The 22659-nt window shown below is 35.0% G+C and overlaps 1 protein-coding gene across 3 annotated transcripts in view; it reads right to left on the bottom strand.

Annotated features, from left to right (window-relative positions):
• Positions 1-22659, bottom strand: part of aff2.L (AF4/FMR2 family member 2 L homeolog) — a 352995-nt gene that overhangs the window by 63038 nt on the left and 267298 nt on the right. For all 3 annotated transcript variants that reach the window (XM_041572755.1, XM_041572754.1, XM_041572756.1), the window contains one exon: positions 8087-8138. In XM_041572755.1, the coding sequence (XP_041428689.1) occupies positions 8087-8138 (52 nt within the window). The remainder of the gene's footprint in view (positions 1-8086; positions 8139-22659) is intronic.

Raw genomic sequence — 22659 nt, 5'->3', positions numbered from 1 at the left:
GCGTCGCTTAAGGATGGAAGTCAACACAAGAAGCAAAATTATTTTCAAAGTTAAAAGAAAACAATATCTTCAGAAAGGATATCTTTGAAGTATGAAGGAAATCTTCACTCCGGAAGCCTCTTGTAGTAGGAGGCTTCCGGAGTGCTTGCCGATTTCCTTCATACTACATATTTCCTTCATACTACGGGTTCGGGGCGATGCACCCGGACCACTTGAGACGTCGGGTGAGTGTTATTCCCTTTTTCCAGTAGTGGTTTCATATTGTACTTCACGGTCAAGCGTTAGACCTGGGGTTTTTACACCCAGGTCAATTTTGTTACAGGGTGAGAAAGATTTTGTTACTCATCCGACGAATATATATTCACCAAATATTCTACTTTAGGACTGTGCAGCTTTAAATTCCTTTATCAATTAGAAAGGATATCTTACCAACATGCAATTTATATTATAAATGCCCTATTAAAGAATCATACAAAATTGTCATAAATGCCATTGGTTTGTGTCTCAGCCAGTATAAAATGTTTTTTTTCTACATGATATTAAGCAATGGCACAAACTTCTAGAAAAGTAAATTTTCATAAAAAGATGTTATGTATATGAAACAGTGTTTTACATACAGTATGAACTATTTTATGTGATTTATTTTTATAGAGACCTGCAATCTTTAGGGGTATACTTTGCCTTCAATAATAGTTCAGTGTCATATATCATTAAAAGCAACACATATATCAATAATGGAAAGCACAAGTTTAAATAGACCTAGTAAAGCATACAAATATATGTAGCACTTGATGAAAAAATAACTAGATTATGTTTGCCAAAGAAGAGCCAAATCCCTTCTTCCTAACTCCCAACCTGATGGTAAACTCCCTAACTCCCAACCTTCCTAAACTCCCTAACTATAAGTACATTACTAAATGAGAGAACACAGGATTTTGGTTTTTGTCTCGATCAGAGTAGATATGAATTTGGAAAATGTAAAAAAAAAGTTTTGTGTTCTTGGCAAAAAGGAAACGTTTACACTGTGTTAATGCATTGATACTACACACCAAAACACTTCATAAACTCTTCCAAAACTACCCAACACGTTAAAGGTTGCCCACCCAAAGGGGACATTTATCCAGTCCTTCTAGGATGAGAATTCCATACTTTAAAGCAGAATCCTACATTGTCCCATCCAGAAGCACATTCCTTAGATTGATTTGGTTCTAGTAGTACTTACAATGGCACTGTCTCAGAAGACCCCATATGTGGTTGCACTCCACTAAAATGTTTACAAGGGACCATGTGGGAGTTGTTGAATGTATCATCTTTATTGTTGGCTAATGGAAGCAATGGGGATGGATACATGGCTAAGTTGAGTTTCTGATTTAGAGAGGACCAGATAGATAGAGTGGGGTCCAGAAATGGGTGCGGATAGTCATCTTTTATGTTGGTCTTCTTGCTAGCCCATACTTTAGAACATACAGTAGTGTGTCATTTACCCAGGTATCCTCTAATTGTCTCCAATGGAGCATAGATTCTGTATTGTTGTATTCAATCATGTGTGTTAATAGACAGGCTTGATAATTCAAAGTTCGGGAATCCCAAACCACCAGTTATTTTACTTTCATACATTGTACTTTTAGCTAATCTGCTATTTTTTCCTATTGGCCTGCCATTTAAAGGAGAAGGTGGAAATTAAATGGTCAAAAAGATCTTTTGATATACAAAGGGGAAGCCATTTGGATTGCAACCCAAATGTTTGTAATTCCTATATGAGGTTAGAGAATGTAATTAGAGGTCAGATGACCCTCTAATTAGCAAAGGCTTCTGCTTTATATTCCCAACCTTCCCAATCTTAATATGTGTAAGATTCAGGTCTTGCCTAACCAGCGTTTAAGAGTAATTCCATACTCATTAACTCAAGGGATGAAAACATAATTATGCCTCTTTATAGGTCCCTGGTGAGGCCTCATCTGGAGTATGCAGTGCAGTTTTGGACTCCAGTCCTTAAGAGGGATATAAATGAGCTTGAGAGAGTGCAGAGACATGCAACTAAATTGGTTAGAGGGATGGAAGACTTAAATTATGAGGGTAGACTGTCAAGGTTGGGGATGTTTGCTCTGGAAAAAAGGTGCTTGCGAGGGGACATGATTACACTTTACAAGTACATTAGAGGACATTATAGACAAATAACAGGGGACCTTTTTACCCATAAAGTGGTTCACCGTACCCGAGGCCACCTCTTTAGACTAGAAAAAAAGAAATTTAATTTGAAGCAAAGCAAGTGGTTCTTTACAGTCAGGACAGTGAGGTTGTGGAATGCACTGCCAGGTGTGATGGCTGATTCTGTTAATGCCTTTAAGAATGGCTTGGATGAATCATCTAGTAAAGATTCATTTAAGTTTCAATCTTCATTCAGATTTCGGTTTGTTATGTATTTGACATCTTGGTCAACCCATCACCAGACCATATTTTATCAATAGTTGAGGTAGATACCAACCATACCAAGTAGTGGTGTGAAATAAATAATTAATCAATTTGTGTATTGACATTTTAGGGTGTGAGTAGAATGTATACTTTCTTTCAGTTGGGTGCATATATCTCCAGGAATCAATTAATTGCACATGGTGGAGAGTTCTTAAAATTAATTCACTAAATTTGAAGCTGAGTATGGCAGAGTAGATTCTCCTCTAGAGGAATTATTGTTTGGATTAAGTGTTAGATTTAAGCAACCTCCTATGATAGCACAGCCTTCACTAAAGGTTTCAATTTTGCTAATTAACTTCTGAAAGGAGAACTAAAGCTTAACTAAAGAAGTAGGCTAGAAATGTTGTACGTTATGTTTTGGGATTCTGTACCAGCCCAAGGCAACTACAGCCCTTTAGCAGGGAAAATCTGTGCCCCAGAAGCTCCCCATCTTCTTTTCTGCTGATTCACTGCACATGCTCTGTGCTGCTGTCACTTAGGGACTGACTCACAATATACAGTCCACATAGAATATAAATGTCACAATATAAGGCTGATTAGTAATTATTACAGGTAATTACTACACAGAAACCAGTGCAGCCAGCTTCAGAATTTAATAATCAGCCCTGTAGCATCAGCTTATATTACAGACAAACATCATTTTCTGCTTGATAATTTGCAATGACCCCTAAGCTTAGCTTCTTAACAGCTGTGAGTGTCACTTTCCAAGATGGTGACCCCCTGTGACAAGTTTGAAGTCCTGGATCATTGTTGCTATTGAGAAGCTGAAACTTTAGGCTGATGCAATATGTTCATTATATAAAATATGGCATTTTTAACCATATTCAGTTTTAGGGATTAGTTCTCCCTAAAGATAGGAGGGTTGGCCTTTTTAGGGAGATATACACTCCCTAAAGTACATTTGGTGTTAAATGAATCCTTTAATGAGGCTATATCTGCCTTCTGCATCGGTAAGGGTGTCAAAGCCGGCTCTTTTGTGAAATCCTATAGCTACTCCATTGTTTTTTTGTCATGGGTTACTATTATAAAACAACTTGATACTTGATATACTTAGAAATAGGTGTGAATTCCCCTTTAAAATAAGTTTGAAACATAATGATATCTATATTGTTTCTAAATATTGAATTAAGTATTTTACATCTCTTTTCTGGAATGTTCAAACCATTACTATTTAAAGAGACAACTTTGACAGTATTTATATTAGGTTATGACATAAGAGCAAATACCTAAAATCCTTGAATTGTTAACTAAAACAGTGAACTTAGTATAACTAAAAACCAAAAGCAAATCATAAAGCATAATTTTAAATTGCACATTTTCTGTGTAAGAGAAATGGAGTAAATATAGAGTCACCAATGTCTCTAATGAGTAGGTGGTGAGGCTGTTTGTGACAAAACAAAATAGTTTTGTCAGTTCCCCTGGGAGGGTGGAAGGTTAAAGGGACTCAATTATCGCTTCCCTACCTCTGTTGTCAAGACTGTCCAGTCTTTTTTTGTAGGGCGTGCAGCATTCTCCCTTGCGTATTAATAGCGTGTAGTGATGGGTGAATCTGATGTGTTTTGATTCGCCGAAAATTCTCAAAACGGCAAAAATTTGCAGTAGCGTGTATGGTAGCTTCTGCCAAGTTCTCTACTAACTCCTGTCTGGTTGTCAACCCAGAGAGTCATGAGTGTAATGAGGTGAGCTCTAACTTAAGCTCCATAACCTCATCCTGGACAGTCTCTTTAATTTGAGCCACCAGAGTGTAAAAGGCTTGCTTTGACTGTAAATCTTTAAATATGCAAGTGCTTGAGTATCTGTACACATTGATTCATCTGCAGGGCTTCTTGTGCATCGCATCGCCATTTTGGGGCCTTGGGTCTGTGACTTGGAGTTGGCTAGTGTGAGAAACTATCTCATTAAACAATGAACTTCATTCACTTTCAGAGTCTTAATCTCTTCTCGCATCACTTCTCTAGGTTTGCTGTGTTTTCCCATGGTTGGGATGAAGATGCATCGCTGTTCTGGGTGAGGTAAGGCCGGAGCTCCACTGATACACATCCACCATGCTGTGCTGCTGGCCACCCCCCCTTCTGTTGAATGTATCCTATAGGTCTAAATCCACCCTTTCCATACAATATCTGCTCATAAAGGTTTTATGAAAGGAACTACTCAACGCAAAAGATTAATAATAATAATACCGATGATAGGTACAGCTATATTTACATGATGTATTTAATACCATTATTTATTATTTTTTGTATAATATTTGTTTTTTTAATACAAAAAAATAAAATAACAAAATAATTTCTACTACTACTACTAATTATTATTATCATCACGTATCCTGATGCCAGCTTGAACAGGTGTCATGATTCAAAACTAAAAAAAAGACAAACACGTGACACAACAAATAGTAATAAAATGTATATTGGCTGGGTCAGGTTATTAAATTTTAGCACCATACTTTATTGCAAAAAGATTCCAGTAGAATCTCTTTTTTTAGCATTAAAAATGTTCTTTATATTCTGCAGCCGGTTGTTGCCTTTCTTTTCTTTCATTATTTGCCACAGGAACCCTTTGTGCTAGTCTAGTGTGACGGTCTGTTTTAGTACACTACAAAACACACATTCTGTTGTTTATAATCAAACTCTCAATTGATATTATATGACACAATGGTAATAATAAAATAAGATTTTAAGCCTAACCAATGGTGATTTTCTGAAAGCGGCTGCAGGAGAACCCTAATTATGCCAAGAATATAAATGTTTGATATGTTTTGTCTAACATAAGAAATGTATGTTATAGGTAATTCTCCAACAGTGAGTGCAATAGCATGTGGAGGGATTTAAATGGTGCAAATTCCTCTGGGAATATTTTAGCTATCCAATGGCTTGGATTTATGATGGGTTAATTTTTCTTTAATGTCAATGACATGCATGAAGCTTATGGCAAACAGAACGCAAAACATCCCTGAGAAAATTGTAGCATGCCCTATTCCAAAATCCCTGTGTAGCTGCTAACATTGTGGGTTTTGAGAAATAAATCACTGCGTTGCCATAATTGTGCCAAGCTGTTTTAAAACAGAGCTGAGCGATGTAGAGATTACCCGCTGATATGCTAAACAGATGTTTACTTGATATCATTAAAATGTCTAACAAAGATCTATTTGTAATGGTCAGCATAATTCCTAGAAAGGTTTTTTTTTCTTTTTTTTAAAAAAATGCAATATGTCAAGACTCAGATAAGTCCAAAGTTAAAAGACAGCCATTAAATAAAAAATGTCAATACCCACGTCTTTGCAAAAAAAAAAAAAAACATTTGACAATGATTATGCTGCTCATATTGAAAAAGAAAAACATGAGGTCTATATCTTTAGATCTTTTATTGAGCTGTGACTACAGCATCAATAGCTGCTGCTCAGCTGTAAATGAAAATTGATTCCAGATCTAACCCCTCATTTACAGTGTTCCTCTAATCCGAAGTAGACCTATTAAACAGCAAAAGAACGCATATTTAATGGAACGCTTGGAACAATCCAAGATGCTTTCAATGTGCGAGGGAAGCAGGCAGTGCTTCACATGCAAGCCCTTTCATTTCATGCTGTTTATGACTGAATAGATAATATCAGGAAGGAAACATTAGACTGTTGATAAAACACAACGGTTAAAGGAAAGGCCACAAATGCAACCCACAATCATTAAGATTATAGGCAGCAGTGTACAGAGGGGATTTTGGAATAGTAATAATAATATCTCATAAGCACAATAATACAAGTTTTCAGAGAATGGTGAAATAGAAGTTTATTCTCTAAGGGATTACACACACAATTCTCAGTGGATATGATTCTGGAACATGTCTGGCTGAAGACTTTTTTGAAAACCACTTTATATTTATTTTTTAGAGATTGGGGCCATTACTGATACTCTTAAGACTAAACAAAAGCAGGAAATCTATCATCTGTCTGTCTGTCTATTTATCATCTATCTATCTATCTATCTCTCATTTCTCTATCATCTATCTATTTATGTAATATGTGCATGTATCTATCTATCTATCTATCTATCTATCTATCTATCTATCGATCTCTCTATCTATTTATCTATATATTATCTATCTATCTATCTATGTTCTATCATCTCTCATCTCTCTATCATGTACTTATATATGTACGTATATATGTATGTATGTATCTATCTGTCATCTATTTATCTATCAATCTATTTATCTATATAGTAGCTATCTATCTATCTATCATCTAGCCATTATCTCTCTCTATCATCAATTAACTATTTCTCTCTATTATCCTGTCTATCTATCTATCTATCTATCTATCTATCTATCTATCTATCTATCTATCTATCTATCTATCTATCTATCTATCTATCTATCTATCTATCTCTCTTATTGCTCTATCATCTATCTATTTATGTAATATGTGCATGTATCTATCTATCTATCTATCTATCTATTTATCTATATATTATCCATCTATCTATCTATCTATCTATCTATCTATCTATCTATCTATCTATCTATCTACTATCATCTCTCATCTCTCTATCATGTACGTATATATGTGTGTATGTATCTATCTATCTGTCATCTATTTATCTATCAATCTATTTATCTATAATAGTATCTATCTATCTATCTTTCTCTTTATCTATCATCTATCTATTATCTCTCTCTATCATCAATTAACTATTTCTCTCTATTATCCTATCTATCTTTCTATCTATCTATCTATCTATCTATCTATCTATCTATCATCTATCATCTATCTATCTATCTATCTATCTATCTATCTATCTATCTATCTATTATCTCTCTCTATCATCAATTAACTATTTCTCTCCTATCTATCTATCTATCTATCTATCTATCTATCTATCTATCACTTATTTCTCTATCATCTATCTATTTACGTAATATGTGCATCTATCTATCTATCTATCTATCTATCTATCCATCTATTTATCTATATATTATCTATCCATCTATCTATCTATATATTATCTATCCATCTATCTATCTATCTATCTATCTATCTATCTATCTATCTATCTATCTATCTATCATCTATCTATTGCACTTAATCCAAATGCACTTAACTTAGCTGTTACTTTTCATAGTTCAGATATCAAGTATTAAAAAAAATCTATTAACATAATATTTTAGCACACTTTCAATGTATATCAGACACAAGGCAGCACATTTTTGGTAAAATTGACAATGCAAGTAAACCATTTCAGTGCACACATGATGACAAAAATCTACATAAATAACATTGCATCTACTGCCATTCAAGTGAGCAGGCAATGTTACACATTAATGAGACACATGGCAGACACACACATACAATAAGTTATTCACTCAAATATGAAAGCAATTTATTTTTCTACTACAACATATTTTCTATAATTTTGGTTACTGTGATGTGTCCTAATGAAACTCCTAGTAACATGCTGTGTTAATACAGAATACAGGAAAAAAGTGACCTGTCAGCCCAGTCTGCAGTGTGGCCCAACTTCTTGTTGGGAAAATATTGGTAACGGTATTCAAAATATTTGTTATACATCAAAACTGTAATAAAAGCCCATAAAAAATGCATTATAATATATACAAATAGTACCTGTTCACTGTCTTCTTCATCGCTGCTGAGCTTTAAGTCATCTTCAAGCATACTAGATGAGCAAAATAGAGGAAAGAAAGGCATTAATATTCCAGTCCAGGCCTGTGCCTTATCTGTTTATGTATTATGGGGACGTTTATCAGCAAGATGCAAATGAAAACATTCTCACAAGATTATTTGCTAATCATTTGCATGCCATTACAACGTATGCATTAAATGACTGAAAAAAAAACTTTAACCAATGTTTTCTAACAAAGTCATTAACTGCACAATTCACATTTATTATAGATTTGCATAATTAGTAATTGAATGGATAAAAATCTCATACATTTTTACTGTATCATTCTGTGGTGCAAATTATTTAGAAATGACGCTGAATTGCACAGACTTTATGAAAGTTTTTTTTACGAGTACAAATAGGCTGGTTTATAAAGAAAAAATATGACCAATCTATAAGATCCTACGGAGCAGTGCTAGCCAATAGTAAAATCAGATATTAACAAATAAGGTCATAAAAGCCCAAATAAACTCCTTTGGAATGTAGGCCTCAAGCTAGACAGATCTGTTCACATTTTATCATTTAGGGGCATATTTATCAAGGGTCGAATTTTGAATTGAAAAAACTTTGAAATTCCAATTCAAAAATACCAACCGAAATGAAGCTGAAGTTTTTTTTGGGTCGAATAGGTCAGTTTTTGATCGAATAGGTCCGTATTCGAATCGAAGGAATAGCTAAATCGATCAAATTTGATTCAACGTTTTTCCACAAAAAAACTTGATTTTATCAAAGTCCACCAATTGACTCAAATTTTTTTCAAATTCGAATCGAATTTGGACACTTCCCTAGTCAAGTACACAAAAAAAGCTTGAAATTCAAATTTTTTCATTCGATAATTCACCTCGACCGTTGATAAATCTGCCCCTTAGAGTATTTCCTATAAGGACAGAGGACCATTTTGTTTATAAAGTGTTTGGCAGTAAATTTTCCTTATGTATAGTCCAAAGCAGAGCTATAAATGTATTCCTTGGTTCCAGTTGTTATGAAGGTTTTACACATAGGGGTAGATTTATCTTTTTTGAATTCAAAAAATTCTAATTTTGAGCAAATTTTTGCGTACTTCGTCTAGGGAATAGTTCAAATTTGATTTGAAAAAAAAAATCAAAAATTCAACTATCAAAATTTATTATGTACTGTCTCCTTAAAAATTCGACTTCGCCAATCGACATCTAAAATCTGCCAAATTGCTGTTTTAGCCTATGGGAAACTCCTAGAACCCATATGAAGTCAATTTTTTTGGAAAAACTTTGTTACGAATTTGATCGAATGCGCTATTACTTCGATTCGTACACTTCAAATTCGGCCGAAAACGTACCTATTCGGCCAAAAAATACCTTCGACTTAATTTCGGTTGGTCTTTTTGAATTTGAATTTCGAAGTTTTTCAAATTCAACCCTTGAAAAATATGCCCCATAGAGGAAGAGAGATCATGACCTATTTTTCCTGTCTCCATATTATGTATTCATCCAATGGTAGTTACCCTCATTATAAAATGCACTGCAATGTGCTGGAATAAACTCAGATACCACCCACAACACATGTATAACTGACATAAATGACTAATCTATGAGTCTACTGTGTAAACATTATATAAAATTATATATTCATGAAAGGGAACTGCCATCTCATCAGAGTTGTTATCCAATTACAACAACTAACAGCACCTCTAATGGGCCTCTATAAGCTTACTCTATAGAGCCTACTAACTGTGAGTTCAAGCACTAAATGTAAACAAGCAGTTGAAAGTTGTCATGTCAACTAGCATCAATATCATGCGTAACAATATATCAATAGAATAATCATTCTTTATCATCCATATTGTTCTGGATGACTTGATCACCAGTAGAAGACAGATAAGACAAGATATATTGACTGATAATTGGCATTGATATGTGTTTTTCCAACCTAGATTTTAGGAATAGTAGGTCATTCCACTTCTACTTCATATCCTGCAGATTATTATTTCCTGGTCTGCGACATATTGGATCAATTCATAAACCAGTGAACAACAGCAATATTTTAGAAGCACAAAATGAAAGAATGAAAATAATAAAAAAATAATTATTGATGAAATTTTTTTACCTTGCATTTTAATAATTCTGTCCCATTTTTTTTTAAAATCTGGATTTTGTAATTCTGGTCAGTTGCAACTTAGTTTAGATCTTCCTGCTTTTGTTTCTTAATTCCATCATGTAGATATCTCCTAACCTCTGAATTTTACTCCACGTTCATAGCTACTGTTAACTATTTTAACCATGTCATATTTTGTACCTATTGTTTTTTATTGACCTTTTTCATATTTATCATAATTCCTTTTTTAAGTTTATATACAATGTAGTAATGTTTAAGGCATTTTTGGGGGAATGTAATAAAAGTCGCAAAGAAAAACACAATTTGCTCTAATTGAAGTGCTTGAAAGGTGTCGTAAGTTTTATTACATTCACTGCGAACCGGCTGTAATAAATAAAACTCACCCTGGTGGTCCAGTGGTGTCCGGCGCCACCTTGGTTCCCTAAAGGCGTGCGCGCGCGCCTCCGTGTCCATTAAAGGCGCTGGCGTGATGACGCCAGCGCACAATTGCGCCAAATTTGAAACTATAAATGCTCAGTTAAAGCCACAGGACCTTGCCCGTGATAGGATTGATATCCTGGTGCTTCTTGAGCCTTGTGCTACCTGAACCTGTAACTTGTTTGATTATCCGTGTTTGACCCTGCCTGTATACTGACTACTCTGAACTCTGAATCTTGACCCAGCCTGAACTTTGACCACTCTCTTGCCTGATCCCATCTGTCTGATTGATACCCGGTTTTGACCCTTGCCTGCCTGACAATTCTGTTATCCGCCTGCCTCGACCCAGCCTGTCTGACCATCTGCTTGCCTAGTCCTTTTGTACCGTGACCTTCGGCCTAAAAGACTCTGCTAACAGCCGTGCCCCTTTGCCAGCTAGAACGTCTCGCCTTGTACCCCTCGTTAAGTCCAGGTGGCACCCAAGTAAGCTGAGGGCTCCTCCGAAGCCCAAAGCTGGTCACACTACTGGTGAAGCCGAGCTGAGACCAGGGTACTTGGCACTTGTTCTAGTATTGTGTGCCGGTCGTGACACCGGCGCAAACTATAACATTTGCAAACTTTCTTCCACTGTCAGGAAAGGGTGCTAAACAATTTTCTGGACTTGCAAAAGCTATATTAAATTCGTGCAAAGCAAAATTTGTTTGCGCAAAGTCGTTACATTACCAACTTTTATTACATTCCCCTATTTGTGTGATGGAGAAAGGCAACTTAAACATAAGTGACAGCAGCACAGAGCATGTGCAGTGAATCAGCAGAAAAAAAGATGGGGAGCTACTGGGGCATCTTTGGAAACACAGATTTTTTTTTTTTTTTTTTTTTTTACTGCTAAAGGGCTGTGGTTGCTTTGGGCTGGTACAGAAACCCAAAACATAATGTACAACATTTCTAGCCTACTTCTTTAGTTAAGCTTTAGTTCTCCTTTACGGAGAATGAACTTTCACTATAAGGGAAGGAAAAAAGATGCTAGGAAGATCTACATATATTCACATTTTTGTAAACTACTCATTAAACTGGGCTTGGTATCTGACTATAAAGCAAAAAAACTACTCTATTTGTATACTGTACATATTCAATTACCCATGAAAAAAATCAGGATTTGAAAATATTTTGAAGTTCTCTGTCCAAATTAGCTTTCAGGCAAAAATTAGCTTTTCGTGTAAGAAAAAGCTATGTTTGAGTCTTATGTGCGTGCAATTTGTGATTGTATGCGAGAGTGCATCGGATGTCAAAAATTGGCTTGAAATTACCCAGGAGTAACACGTTACTATAGCAACATGACACGGGCCCTGCTAGATATGTCCTAACTAAATATTTTTGCAGAACCTGCAGTGTCATTGTATATGCAGAAATGAGCTACAGATGTGAACAACAGTTCCAAATACACTGCATTGTTAATGCTGTAACCCACAATGAAATATTTAAGGGTCGTTAATAAATACAGTTTAAAGGTTAATTCAAAATGTTAAGCTATGCATTTCTAATTTTAACATTAATATGTGGTAGGTGTTTACATGGGAATACAATATATTTAATTTTGGCTTTATCTAATAACACCCAATGTAAAAAGCATGACCTTGACAAGTTTAAATAGGACGAAGGATCGGGACTAATTTTTTTAAGGTACTTAGGGGCAAATTTACTTACCTCCGAAGTTGCGCCAGCGCTGGCTTCGCCGCACTTCGCCAGGGCGCCACTAATTCACTAAAATCCAAGGTTGTGCTCAAAAAGGTAGCGAAGTTGCGCTATCGTTAATTCGTCAAGCAAAGCGAAATTAAGCTAGCGATGCCTAATTTGCATCCGGCGCCAAGTTAAAGTACAATGGACGTATATGTAGCAGCAAATACATTACATTTTACAAGCCTGGGAAACCTTAATAAAATAAAATAGAGTTGTTATTTTGCCCTATACATGTGCCCACTGTGTAGATGCCATATGTTGGGAAACGTAGGGGGGAATGAGGGTACCCCCAAAAAATGTTGCGATCTTTTTCAGCCTATCACCCTTAAAAAACTAAAAGACGCCAGCGTTTTTTGGGACTTAGATAAAATTTGCACATCCACAAAAAGAATATATGAGTAAAGGTCTCAAATGCTTACATATAAATAAACACATCAGAAAGGACTTTCGGCATGACTGGGAACAGTTTGCTGGACACATGAGTCTTCTGACTGTGAACAACTATATAAACCACCACTCCACATTGTCAAGCAACTTAAAGATCTTGTATAACCGTTTCCATCATGGAGCTTTTCCTGCTGATTAAAACAAGAAATGAATGATCTCTTGTAGATGCTTCAAGCTAAAGTTATTCAAACTTCAGCTTAAAAATGTTTTCTGAGCAGAGGCTGTTATGAAACTTATCCAATTTTCTCTAGATAAAGACATGTATGCCTGTTGGACTAGTTTATATCTAATTTGCCTAACTAAATGCAAAAAAAAAACAACATTTTCTTTTTGCTTGAGGGGTTATATAAAAAAAGGCATTGCGTTTGTCCAGGAGCAGTAAAGAGCAAACAATCAACAAGTAACATTTGCTGGTCATCTGTCTAAAAGCAAACATCTTATTTGTTGCTGTGGGTTACTGCTCCTGGGCAAACTTTTATTATATAAAAGTTAGGGGCATATTTATCAAGGGTCGAATTTCAAAACTTCGAAATTACGAATTCAAAAAGACCAACTGAAATTAAGTCAAAGTTTTTTTTTTTGGTTGAGTAGGTCCGTTTTCAATCGAATAGGTCCGTATTCGGCCAAATTTGTATGATAAGAATCGAAGAAATAGCGCATTCGATCACAGCGCATTCGGTCAAATTCGATTCAAAGTTTTTCCCCAAAAAAACTTTGATTTTTCAAAGTCCATCTATTGACTCCAAATAGGTTCTAGGAGGTCCCCCATAGGCTAAAACAGCAAATTGGCAGGTTTTAGATGGTGAATGGTCGAAGTCGAATTTTTAAAGAGACAATACATGATAAATTTCAATATTTGAATTTTATAATTTTTTTCAAATTCAAATCAAATTTGGATTATTCCCTAGTCGAATAGCTCAAATTTTTTATTTTTTTCATTCAAAAATTCACCTCGATCTTTGATAAATCTGCCCCTTAAACTGTTACAAGGCACTATCTTTAACATTCAGTTTGTTAATGAACTGGTTAACAAATTTCTGAATACCACATCTAAGACCAATTTTAAAATAGTCATATGAAGTCATGTTAAAAAGTAGGACATGAAGGGACATATTTATCAAGGGTCGAATTTCGAGTTTATGGGAGTTTATAAAAAACTCCCATAAACTCCTATAAATTCGAAATTTGGGGAACAAAACTACCAATTGAAACTACATTTTTTAAATTTGTGTGAATAGGATAGACCCACAAACTCAAATAAAATTCAAATCAAATTAGATTCGAGTTTTTTTTTTAAAAATAATATATATTTTAAAAGTCCACCAAACTATTCCAAATTGACTGTAGGAGGTCTGCCATAGGCTAAAACACCAATTCACCAGGTTTTTAGATGGTGACTAGTCTTAAAGGGATAGAACATGATAAATTTTAAAATTTTGAACTAAAATCAAATTTGGACTATTCCCTAGTCGTATTACACTAAAATAAACTCGAAATTAGAATTTAAAAATTTGAATTTTCAATTTAACCCGTTAATAAATCTGCATTGTAAAGTACAGTACATAAGTTGGTTTGCACATTCAATTCACCAATTTGAATGTGCAAACTGCATTGCATATATAACAGTTGGCACAAAATGCATCTGCCAGATGGCTGATATAGATGAGGCTGAAAGAGAATACAAACCATTCTCAATCTTAGCTATTCTCTTCTGTCTAAATAATTCTCTCTTTTACAACACTCATCATTTTTTTGTATGTATGTATATAATTATTGCTTGGCTCTGCTTATGTATCACATACAGTATAGCTACAAGTAAATAAGATCTTCAGTAGTGATGGGCGAATTTGTCCCGTTTCGCTTCTGAAAATGAGCGAAAAATTTGAAAATAGGAATTTTGACGCTGTTGCAATTTGTGGGGATAGAACATGACACATTTAAAAAAAAATTCAACTCAAATCAAATTTGGACCATTCTCTAGTAGTGATGGGCGAATTTGCGGCGCCGGCGTCTCATTTTTGACGCCGGCACCCGTTTTTTTAAAGCTGTCGGCCGTTTTTGACGCCGGTGTCCGTTGTTTTCGACGCCAGAGAATTTTTTCGGGCGAATTTTTGCGGGCATTTTGCGAATTTATTCACTGGCGGCGAATCGCGCAAATTCACAGTGAATTCACGCCTGCCGAATAAATTTGCCCATCACTATTCCCTAGTCGAATAACACTAAAATAAACTTGAAATTCAAATTCAAAAATTTGAATTTTCAATTTGACCCGTTAATAAATCTGCCCTGTAAAGTACAGTACATAAGTTGGTTTGCACATTCAATTCACCAATTAGTCTGATATTTTCTAAGGTTACAACATTTCTCATGAAAATCGTATATTTTACTAAATGATAAAAACATTTGCAATCAATGTTCAGATACCTTCAAGAAGCCTGAAAACGAATCATAAGCATGGCACATAAAAATAAAGAAGCAAAAAAACAACTCAATAAATAGTTTTATCCATACCATATATTTATTATTTGTTTATTTTTATTATTGATTTTTGTTTTTAAAACGAAAGAAAGGATTTCACAAAGATTCATGTATCTTTGTGTATGCCCGAGGCCATCTTTGAAAGGAACATGCAACTTGGATGACAGCACTGAATCTGTATCTTGTGAACTTCAGCAGTAGTTTCTGGATGAGGAATAAACCCAGGGAGGATGACCAGATTTAGTGCAAACAGAATATATTAAAACAAACTGGACAGAGATTGCAAGTGAAGGCAAAACATTGACTAGATCCTGCAGAAACCTTAAAATGTATTTGCTGTACAAGTATGGGATCCATTATCTGGAAAACCATTATCCAGAAATCTCTGAATTAAGGGAAGACCACCTCCCATAGACTCCATTTTAATCAAATAAATCAAATTTTAAAAAAAATATTTCATGTTCTATGTAATAAAAAAACAGTACCTTGCACTTGATCTCTTGATTCCAACTAAGATATAATTCATCCTTGTATTATTTGTTATGAAATTACGTAAATGACAATTACAGCTACATCAACAACCTTATTGTCACAAGAAAAAAGTATTTTGTGCATTGCACTTTTAAGTAGGTTTCAAAAAAAGCACAGAAAACATATGGAATTGGGCTGCATTTACAACTCTATGGTGTCCATAAACAACAGCACACAAAGGGGGTTAGTTACTAAACTCTGAATGCAAAAATCACAAAAATTTTTTTTTTTTTATAAAATCTGCCTTTTAAAAAATCACGAATTTATCGGAATTTATTAAACCCAGAGGATGGAAAAGTCCGAATCTGAAAATCCGTCATCTTAGACCTGTCGAAGTAGCATATAAGTCAATGGGAGAAGTTCCAATGATTTTTTGATGTGCGCTGGGTGTCGGGCAATACCCAAAGTTTTTGGGTGAAAATTACGAAAAATCTTGAAAATCGTGAAAATCGAATGAAAAAGTCAGAAAAATTCGTGAAAATTGGATTTTTTCCTGCAAAGCAAATTTTGTAGCAGAAAATGTTGAGATCAATTCAGACTTTGATAAATAACCCCCAAGGGGATAGCATTTTTTCATTTGAAAGGGTTGAAGCAGACATTTTAATGAATGATAACTACAGAAGGAAAATATATCAGCTTCCTGCATCTATTTTGATAAAGAAATACAAGTCAATTGGAAAAACAGCCTTTGTTAGTCACTGACCCTACTCCACTATGAAGTCGACCAGGGATTATTTTAATCTTCATGGCAGTGCATTTAATGCTTTAGTATGACACTTTCTAAAGGGCTGCTTCTTCTATGCAGAATTTTTCTCAGCTAGTTGCTTAGCTCGAGTGAAGGAATAGAAGAAAAAAAAACGTTGAATTTCGAATGTTTTTTTTGGCCACTTCGACCATCGAATGGGCTACTTCAAACTTTGACCTAAAAATCATTCGACTATTCGACCATTCTATAGTCGAAGTACTGTCTCTTTAAAAAAAACTTCAACCCCCTAGTTCGCCACCCAAAACCTACCGAAGTCCCCATAGGCTTTGCTAGCTTTTTTAGGTCGATTTCGAACGATTCGAAGGATTTAATCGTTCGATCTTTCGTTTGATCGAACGAATTGCGGTAAATCCTTCGACTTCGATATTCCAAGTCGAAGGATTTCAATTCGGCAGTCAAATATCGAGGATTAATTAACACTCGATATTCGACCATAAGTAAATTTGCCCCTAGGTGTTGTAATTGAATAGTGTTTAGTTGTAAAATGCTTCCCTCTAAATGCATTTGTTCAGAGCTGACATACTGTTTATTGAGAAGCCTGTAGTTCCATCTCCGTCAAAAGTCATTTTTATACAATGGGGATATGATAAATATCTGATTTCATGTATAAAAGTACAACATTTAAATAAAATCAATAAAAATATTGAAATCGTATTTACATGGAAATATTAGTGAAATACAATATCATGTTGATGACTTTAGCATGTAATATTAGTATTAGTATTATATCATTTTGATTTGTACATAAGATTTTGCAATCTTTTTTTGTCACAGTAGGTTTTACAGTAATTTCATGTATAATATGTTATAAGTTCAATAATTTGCCTCAGCTGAGCCTCCTTATCTCTTTCGCTCTCACGGTCAAGTCAGCCGCAACTATCTGCAATACAGACAGGTTAATTGGCTCTTATAGGGTTCTTAGAAAGTGAGCTCCACTTGGGGCAGGGACTGATGTGACTTATGCATAGTATAATCTCTGTAAACATGCTGTGGAAATGTGTCCCACTATGTAAATAAAGAATATTAATAATAATCTTGTAGGACACCGTCTGTACAGTATCTAAGATCCCAGCCATAAAGAAAGACAAGACTGATGTTGTTTACTAGAAATTAAACCACGAGCACCAGGAAATTGATCCCTCTAATGAAGAATAAAAATAATATTAATATTAATTGCACTGCTTTAAAATAGTTCACATCATTTTTAGGCAAAAGTAAATCATTTATATTCCAATGACATGATCCTTAGTAAACAGTACTGAACAACTGCAGGCAAAAGCTAAAAATATGATTGTTTCTTAAACTAACTTCTTACATTAAACAATCACATTCCCAGTCTCCTTTCATTTGAAACTAAACCTAAACTAAAGCTGTGTTTTCAATTAGTTTTTCCACTGAAAGTCCTGTGTTTTTCTTAAAGTCAAAATGCAATATATGCCAAAAAAGGGCTAAAAGTAAAAAACTGGAAGATATTTTTCAGCACTAACTGTACTTTTTTTTCAAGGCATTTTTCTAAATAAGGGTGTGACACACAGGGTCTCATGCAGAGGATCATGAAATCGCATTCCCAAATAAACCACTCAGATGGGAGATGTGAGAACACGCTGGCCATCCTGGCACAGTGACTATTTTTGTGTTAACACTGCACTGCGTATATAACAGTTGGCACAAAATGCATCTGCCAGATGGCTGATATAGATGAGGCTGAAAGAGAATACAAACCATTCTCAATCTTAGCTATTCTCTTCTGTCTAAATAATTCTCTCTTTTACAGCACTCATCATTTTTTTGTATGCATGTATAGAATTATTGCTTGGCTCTGCTTATGTATCACATACAGTATAGCTACAAGTAAATAAGATCTTCAGTAGTGATGGGCGAATTTGTCCCGTTTCGCTTCGCCTCTGAAAATGGGCGAAAAATTTGCAAACAGGAATTTTGACGCTGGCGCAATTTGTGGGCGTCAAAATTGACGCTGGCGACATTTGACATGCATTAAAGTCAATGGGCGCCCATTTACTTGTGGCGTCGGAATTGTTGGCGGCATCAAAATACTTTGACGGAGCCAGATTTTCAGTGGGAAATTTTCGTGGCAATTTTTACACCGGTGGCGAAACATGGATATTTGTCGCTAATTTGTCAAATAAATTCATCCATCACTAATCTTTAGTATAATATTGTTACAAATCATGATCTCCAATCTGCAGTATACCTGCCTAGGTATCTGACCAATTAGATTACAAAGTACTGGATAATTACTCAGCAGCACATTGCAGCACAAAAGATGTTTCGGGTTATGTAATAAAAGGAACAGTAATCCATCAGCAGGTAGCATTTACTGGCCACCTATTTAAAAGCAAACAGCTTATTAGTTACTATGGGTTACTGCTTCTGGGCAAATTTAGTGCATTTAGTTGGTTTCCAAAGGCACACAGCTTAAATCTAAGATCTGTATTAAAAATGCCAGGCCTGTCCCTCTACCCAGCGACATTGCACCATTCTATAATACACAGCAGCAAATTGTAACAAAGAAAACAGATGTACTTTGGGTTTTAAAGGTAATGAACTTCATCCTCAAAAGTTATGTGGTCTAGTTGTTTGGCAATGCTGGGTACAGTGCCACCTACCTAACTGATCAATGACTTTGTGGCTTTCCATAATATTGGAGAACTACTGAGCAGAACATTTGGGGAAACATAAAACATGTACCACAGCTTTAGTGTGTATAGAATTGAGCACACTGTAAATAGAATTATATTACATTTAGTATTATAAGCTCATCTGATGTTAGGTTTATGAAGTTGGGCAAAGATTTGGTCATTCTAAAACCAAACGAAACAGAAAACTTTACATGTATGGTCAGTTTTACCTAGCAGGGAGAGGGGCTGCATAGCTTTGGGTTTGATGGTTTTATCATTTTAATCCATACTGTGTTGCCATGTATATAATTTAATGGTGTGGTCATTCTAGTGCAAAACCTAGGACAATTTGTCATGTTCTGTTACAAAAACCATCTTCAAAGGTAACTGCATTTTTTTTGCTTTTCTGGTTGCTTTGTTTCATTTCTTGATTACCATCAAACCATCTGATTCTAGGCCCATTTTCCTTGCTCTATTATCATTTAATCTGTATTCTGCACTTTGTAGCAAGAAAGGTACCCTTATTGTTATAGTATCCAAAATAATCTTCCCCTTGTTTATAAAGAAAAAAATAACTGAATGTGTATTTCTCAGATAATCGTCGCATTAATTTCACAATCACTGTATACTTATTTATTTTGGCCTCTATTATATTCTGAAAGGGTTGTGATGAACATCAGCCTAAAGTATGTAATTATTTGTATTCACAAGGATACAATGTAAGAATGATTGTTTCAGCTTGCAGCTGCATATGAAAGTGATGCAATAATTCTATAAATAATTCTAAAAAGTCGAGTAAAAAATCTCCAGCCACGACTGATAAAATCATGTACATTGTAGAAAGCCAGTTAATAAACATATAAATCATGCGGCCTAAATTTAGAATTAAGAGAGGATATTCACTCTGTGTAACCTGTTGGGAGAGGGGTATTCTTTATATTCATTAATTCTAAAACACATTTAGAAGGTTTTGTTAATCCACTAAGGCAGGTTGCCAGGCTTTCAATGACATTATGTCCTGGAACGTTCTCTGAAATCACAGGAATGCTGTTTCTATTAACAGTCTCAGCAGTATCCAATAAAAAAGCACTTAAACACATACCTAGTCATATAATACATAGCACGAAGAGCTTGTTATTGTGCTGGAAGTCTATGGAGAGGTTAGTCATGCAATATTTCCTTCTGGAGCTCTGGGCACTCACTGTTACACAAACTCAGCAGTTGGGCAATGTTATTCAGGTTAACTCCACATGGTCACATTGCCTTTCTTTTCCTATATTCTGCTTAACAAGAAAGGCAGATTCCATCTTGTAAACGTGGAAAGAATACGACTAGCACACCCCTGATTAATGAAGGACAGCTTACACTATATACTGTAAACGGGCCATCTCAAAGTCATTCTATGGCTTTCAAGTGTCAAAGCTTAGAGGTAAATTGGATTTTTTTTATTGATCTGAACCATGTGTGTGCCATGTATCCACTGTACAGCACTAATGTAAATGACAGACATCAGCACCACCAACCAATTTTTATCCACCTCCGAGTTTTTTATATTGGGATTTATTAATAAATCAGGTTACATTTGTGGCTTTTTATATTTTGAGTTTATTCGAATAGAAAAAGTCTCTAATATTATACAAAATTCAGATTTAAATTTTAATAAGTTCAATTAATAGGCATCCCTATATCATGCCTTCCATGTCAATAAGTTAATAGCAGGCACTAAGGGACAGGGGCCACTTTCTTTGTCTCTTTTCCAACACCTGGCTCTTGTTCTCTAATGTAACACTATATTAATTATTGGTTTAAATGGTTGTTTCACACTGAACTGTCAATGTATTGTGTATCCAGCCCTCTGTATATTAGTATGCTATAAAAACATACATACACTTTTTAATACACAATAAAAATCATGGGGATAATTTCTCTGTGAATAAAAATTTATTAGCCTATATTTAAAGCCAATTATTCCATGTAAGCATAAAGTAGCTACCATTAACAACTAAACTAATAGTTTTTTCCTACCAAAAATGAAAAATAATAAATTCATAAAGTGTGACTAAATATAAAGCAGGCTTTTCCCAGGCAACTATACAAAGGTTTTTTGTTTTTTTTTGTGAAGATGAACATCTATAGTGCTACTCAACATTTTTAGTGAAATACCCATAAAGGCCAACTGTACATGAAACAACTCAGTGAACATAAAGTCTGTCCATTGCTGAAACTGATGTGGGCAAATACCATTCAAATTGTTGATTCAGCGCATCAGAGTTCACAGGCGCCATTTCTTCTCTTAAGTAATCTTCGGGTCTTCTTCTGGAGCTTTGGCAATTTCCATCAATTTCAGCACATGCGCATTGTAACAAAACGTAAAATTGCTCCAACTGCGCATGCGCCAAAAAAGATGGCACCTGTGAACTCCAATGTGCTGGATCTACAATGAGGGGTAAGTAAAGAGTTAGAGGCCTAGGTAACACATAGACAGGAGGGGAGCAAGGAGGGGGGTCGATCTAGGGTAGGGGGTAGGGGTTTTTAATATAAAGGGTTTGGTTCTCCTTTAAGTTTCTAGAAAAATCATAGGAAGGGGCTTGTAGTGCAATTACATTTACAAAAAAGACCATTGAATATGTTTAATGAATGTGTATTTGAAAAGTTCTTAGAATTATACAGTCTTTCATTATAAGTCATGGATTTTGTGTGAACTTCCCGCTCTACAGGAAATACAATTACAATTATCTTTCATAGTATTCATGTCATACACATCTGCTGTTCGACTGTGCTTCATATAATTATTATTCGTTTACACATGTTGAACATTAATGTTCAGTTTTAGTGTCTTAAAAAGCATCATTGGCAACATGAATATTTATCGCTTTATAGAGGAGAATGGAAATGAAGTAAAACACTATTTCCTTGAAATCCGATTTATTTGCAGGCTTAAACAACGGATTTAGAAAATTTGTGGGGTAGTAAGAGTAAGTAAAGTCGTTTAGCATGAACTCTGTCAATAACTATCCAATATTGTGCATAAAACTCAGGATACTTTGCCTGAGGACTGCAACCTATTAAAATGAAATAGGCCCTGTTTAGTTGAAGGAATCCCCTGAGTAAAATCTAACCTAAAAAATGATGTTGTGTTGCTAATGATTGTCTAACAATAGTGCCCAGAATTGGGCCCACAGGGACCCAACAATTTTAAAAGTATAACAAGGACCTGCTTGCAGAATAAATGTATTTGTCACATTTCTTTCAATATTAACTGCTTTAAAATGTAGGTTTATTAAAATGTATTAGACAGGCATACATACGTTTATTTAGATATAAACACAAAGAGTAGGATTTACATAAGGGAATTTTATTTGATAGCATATTAGACTTGACAACCTTCACTTGGGATATTTAGAGGCCC

The sequence above is a fragment of the Xenopus laevis genome, chromosome 8L, assembly GCF_017654675.1.
Source record: "Xenopus laevis strain J_2021 chromosome 8L, Xenopus_laevis_v10.1, whole genome shotgun sequence".
Classification (NCBI taxonomy): domain Eukaryota; kingdom Metazoa; phylum Chordata; class Amphibia; order Anura; family Pipidae; genus Xenopus; species Xenopus laevis.
Note: the sequence above shows the minus strand (reverse complement) of the source record. Positions and strands in the feature narration are given on the sequence as shown.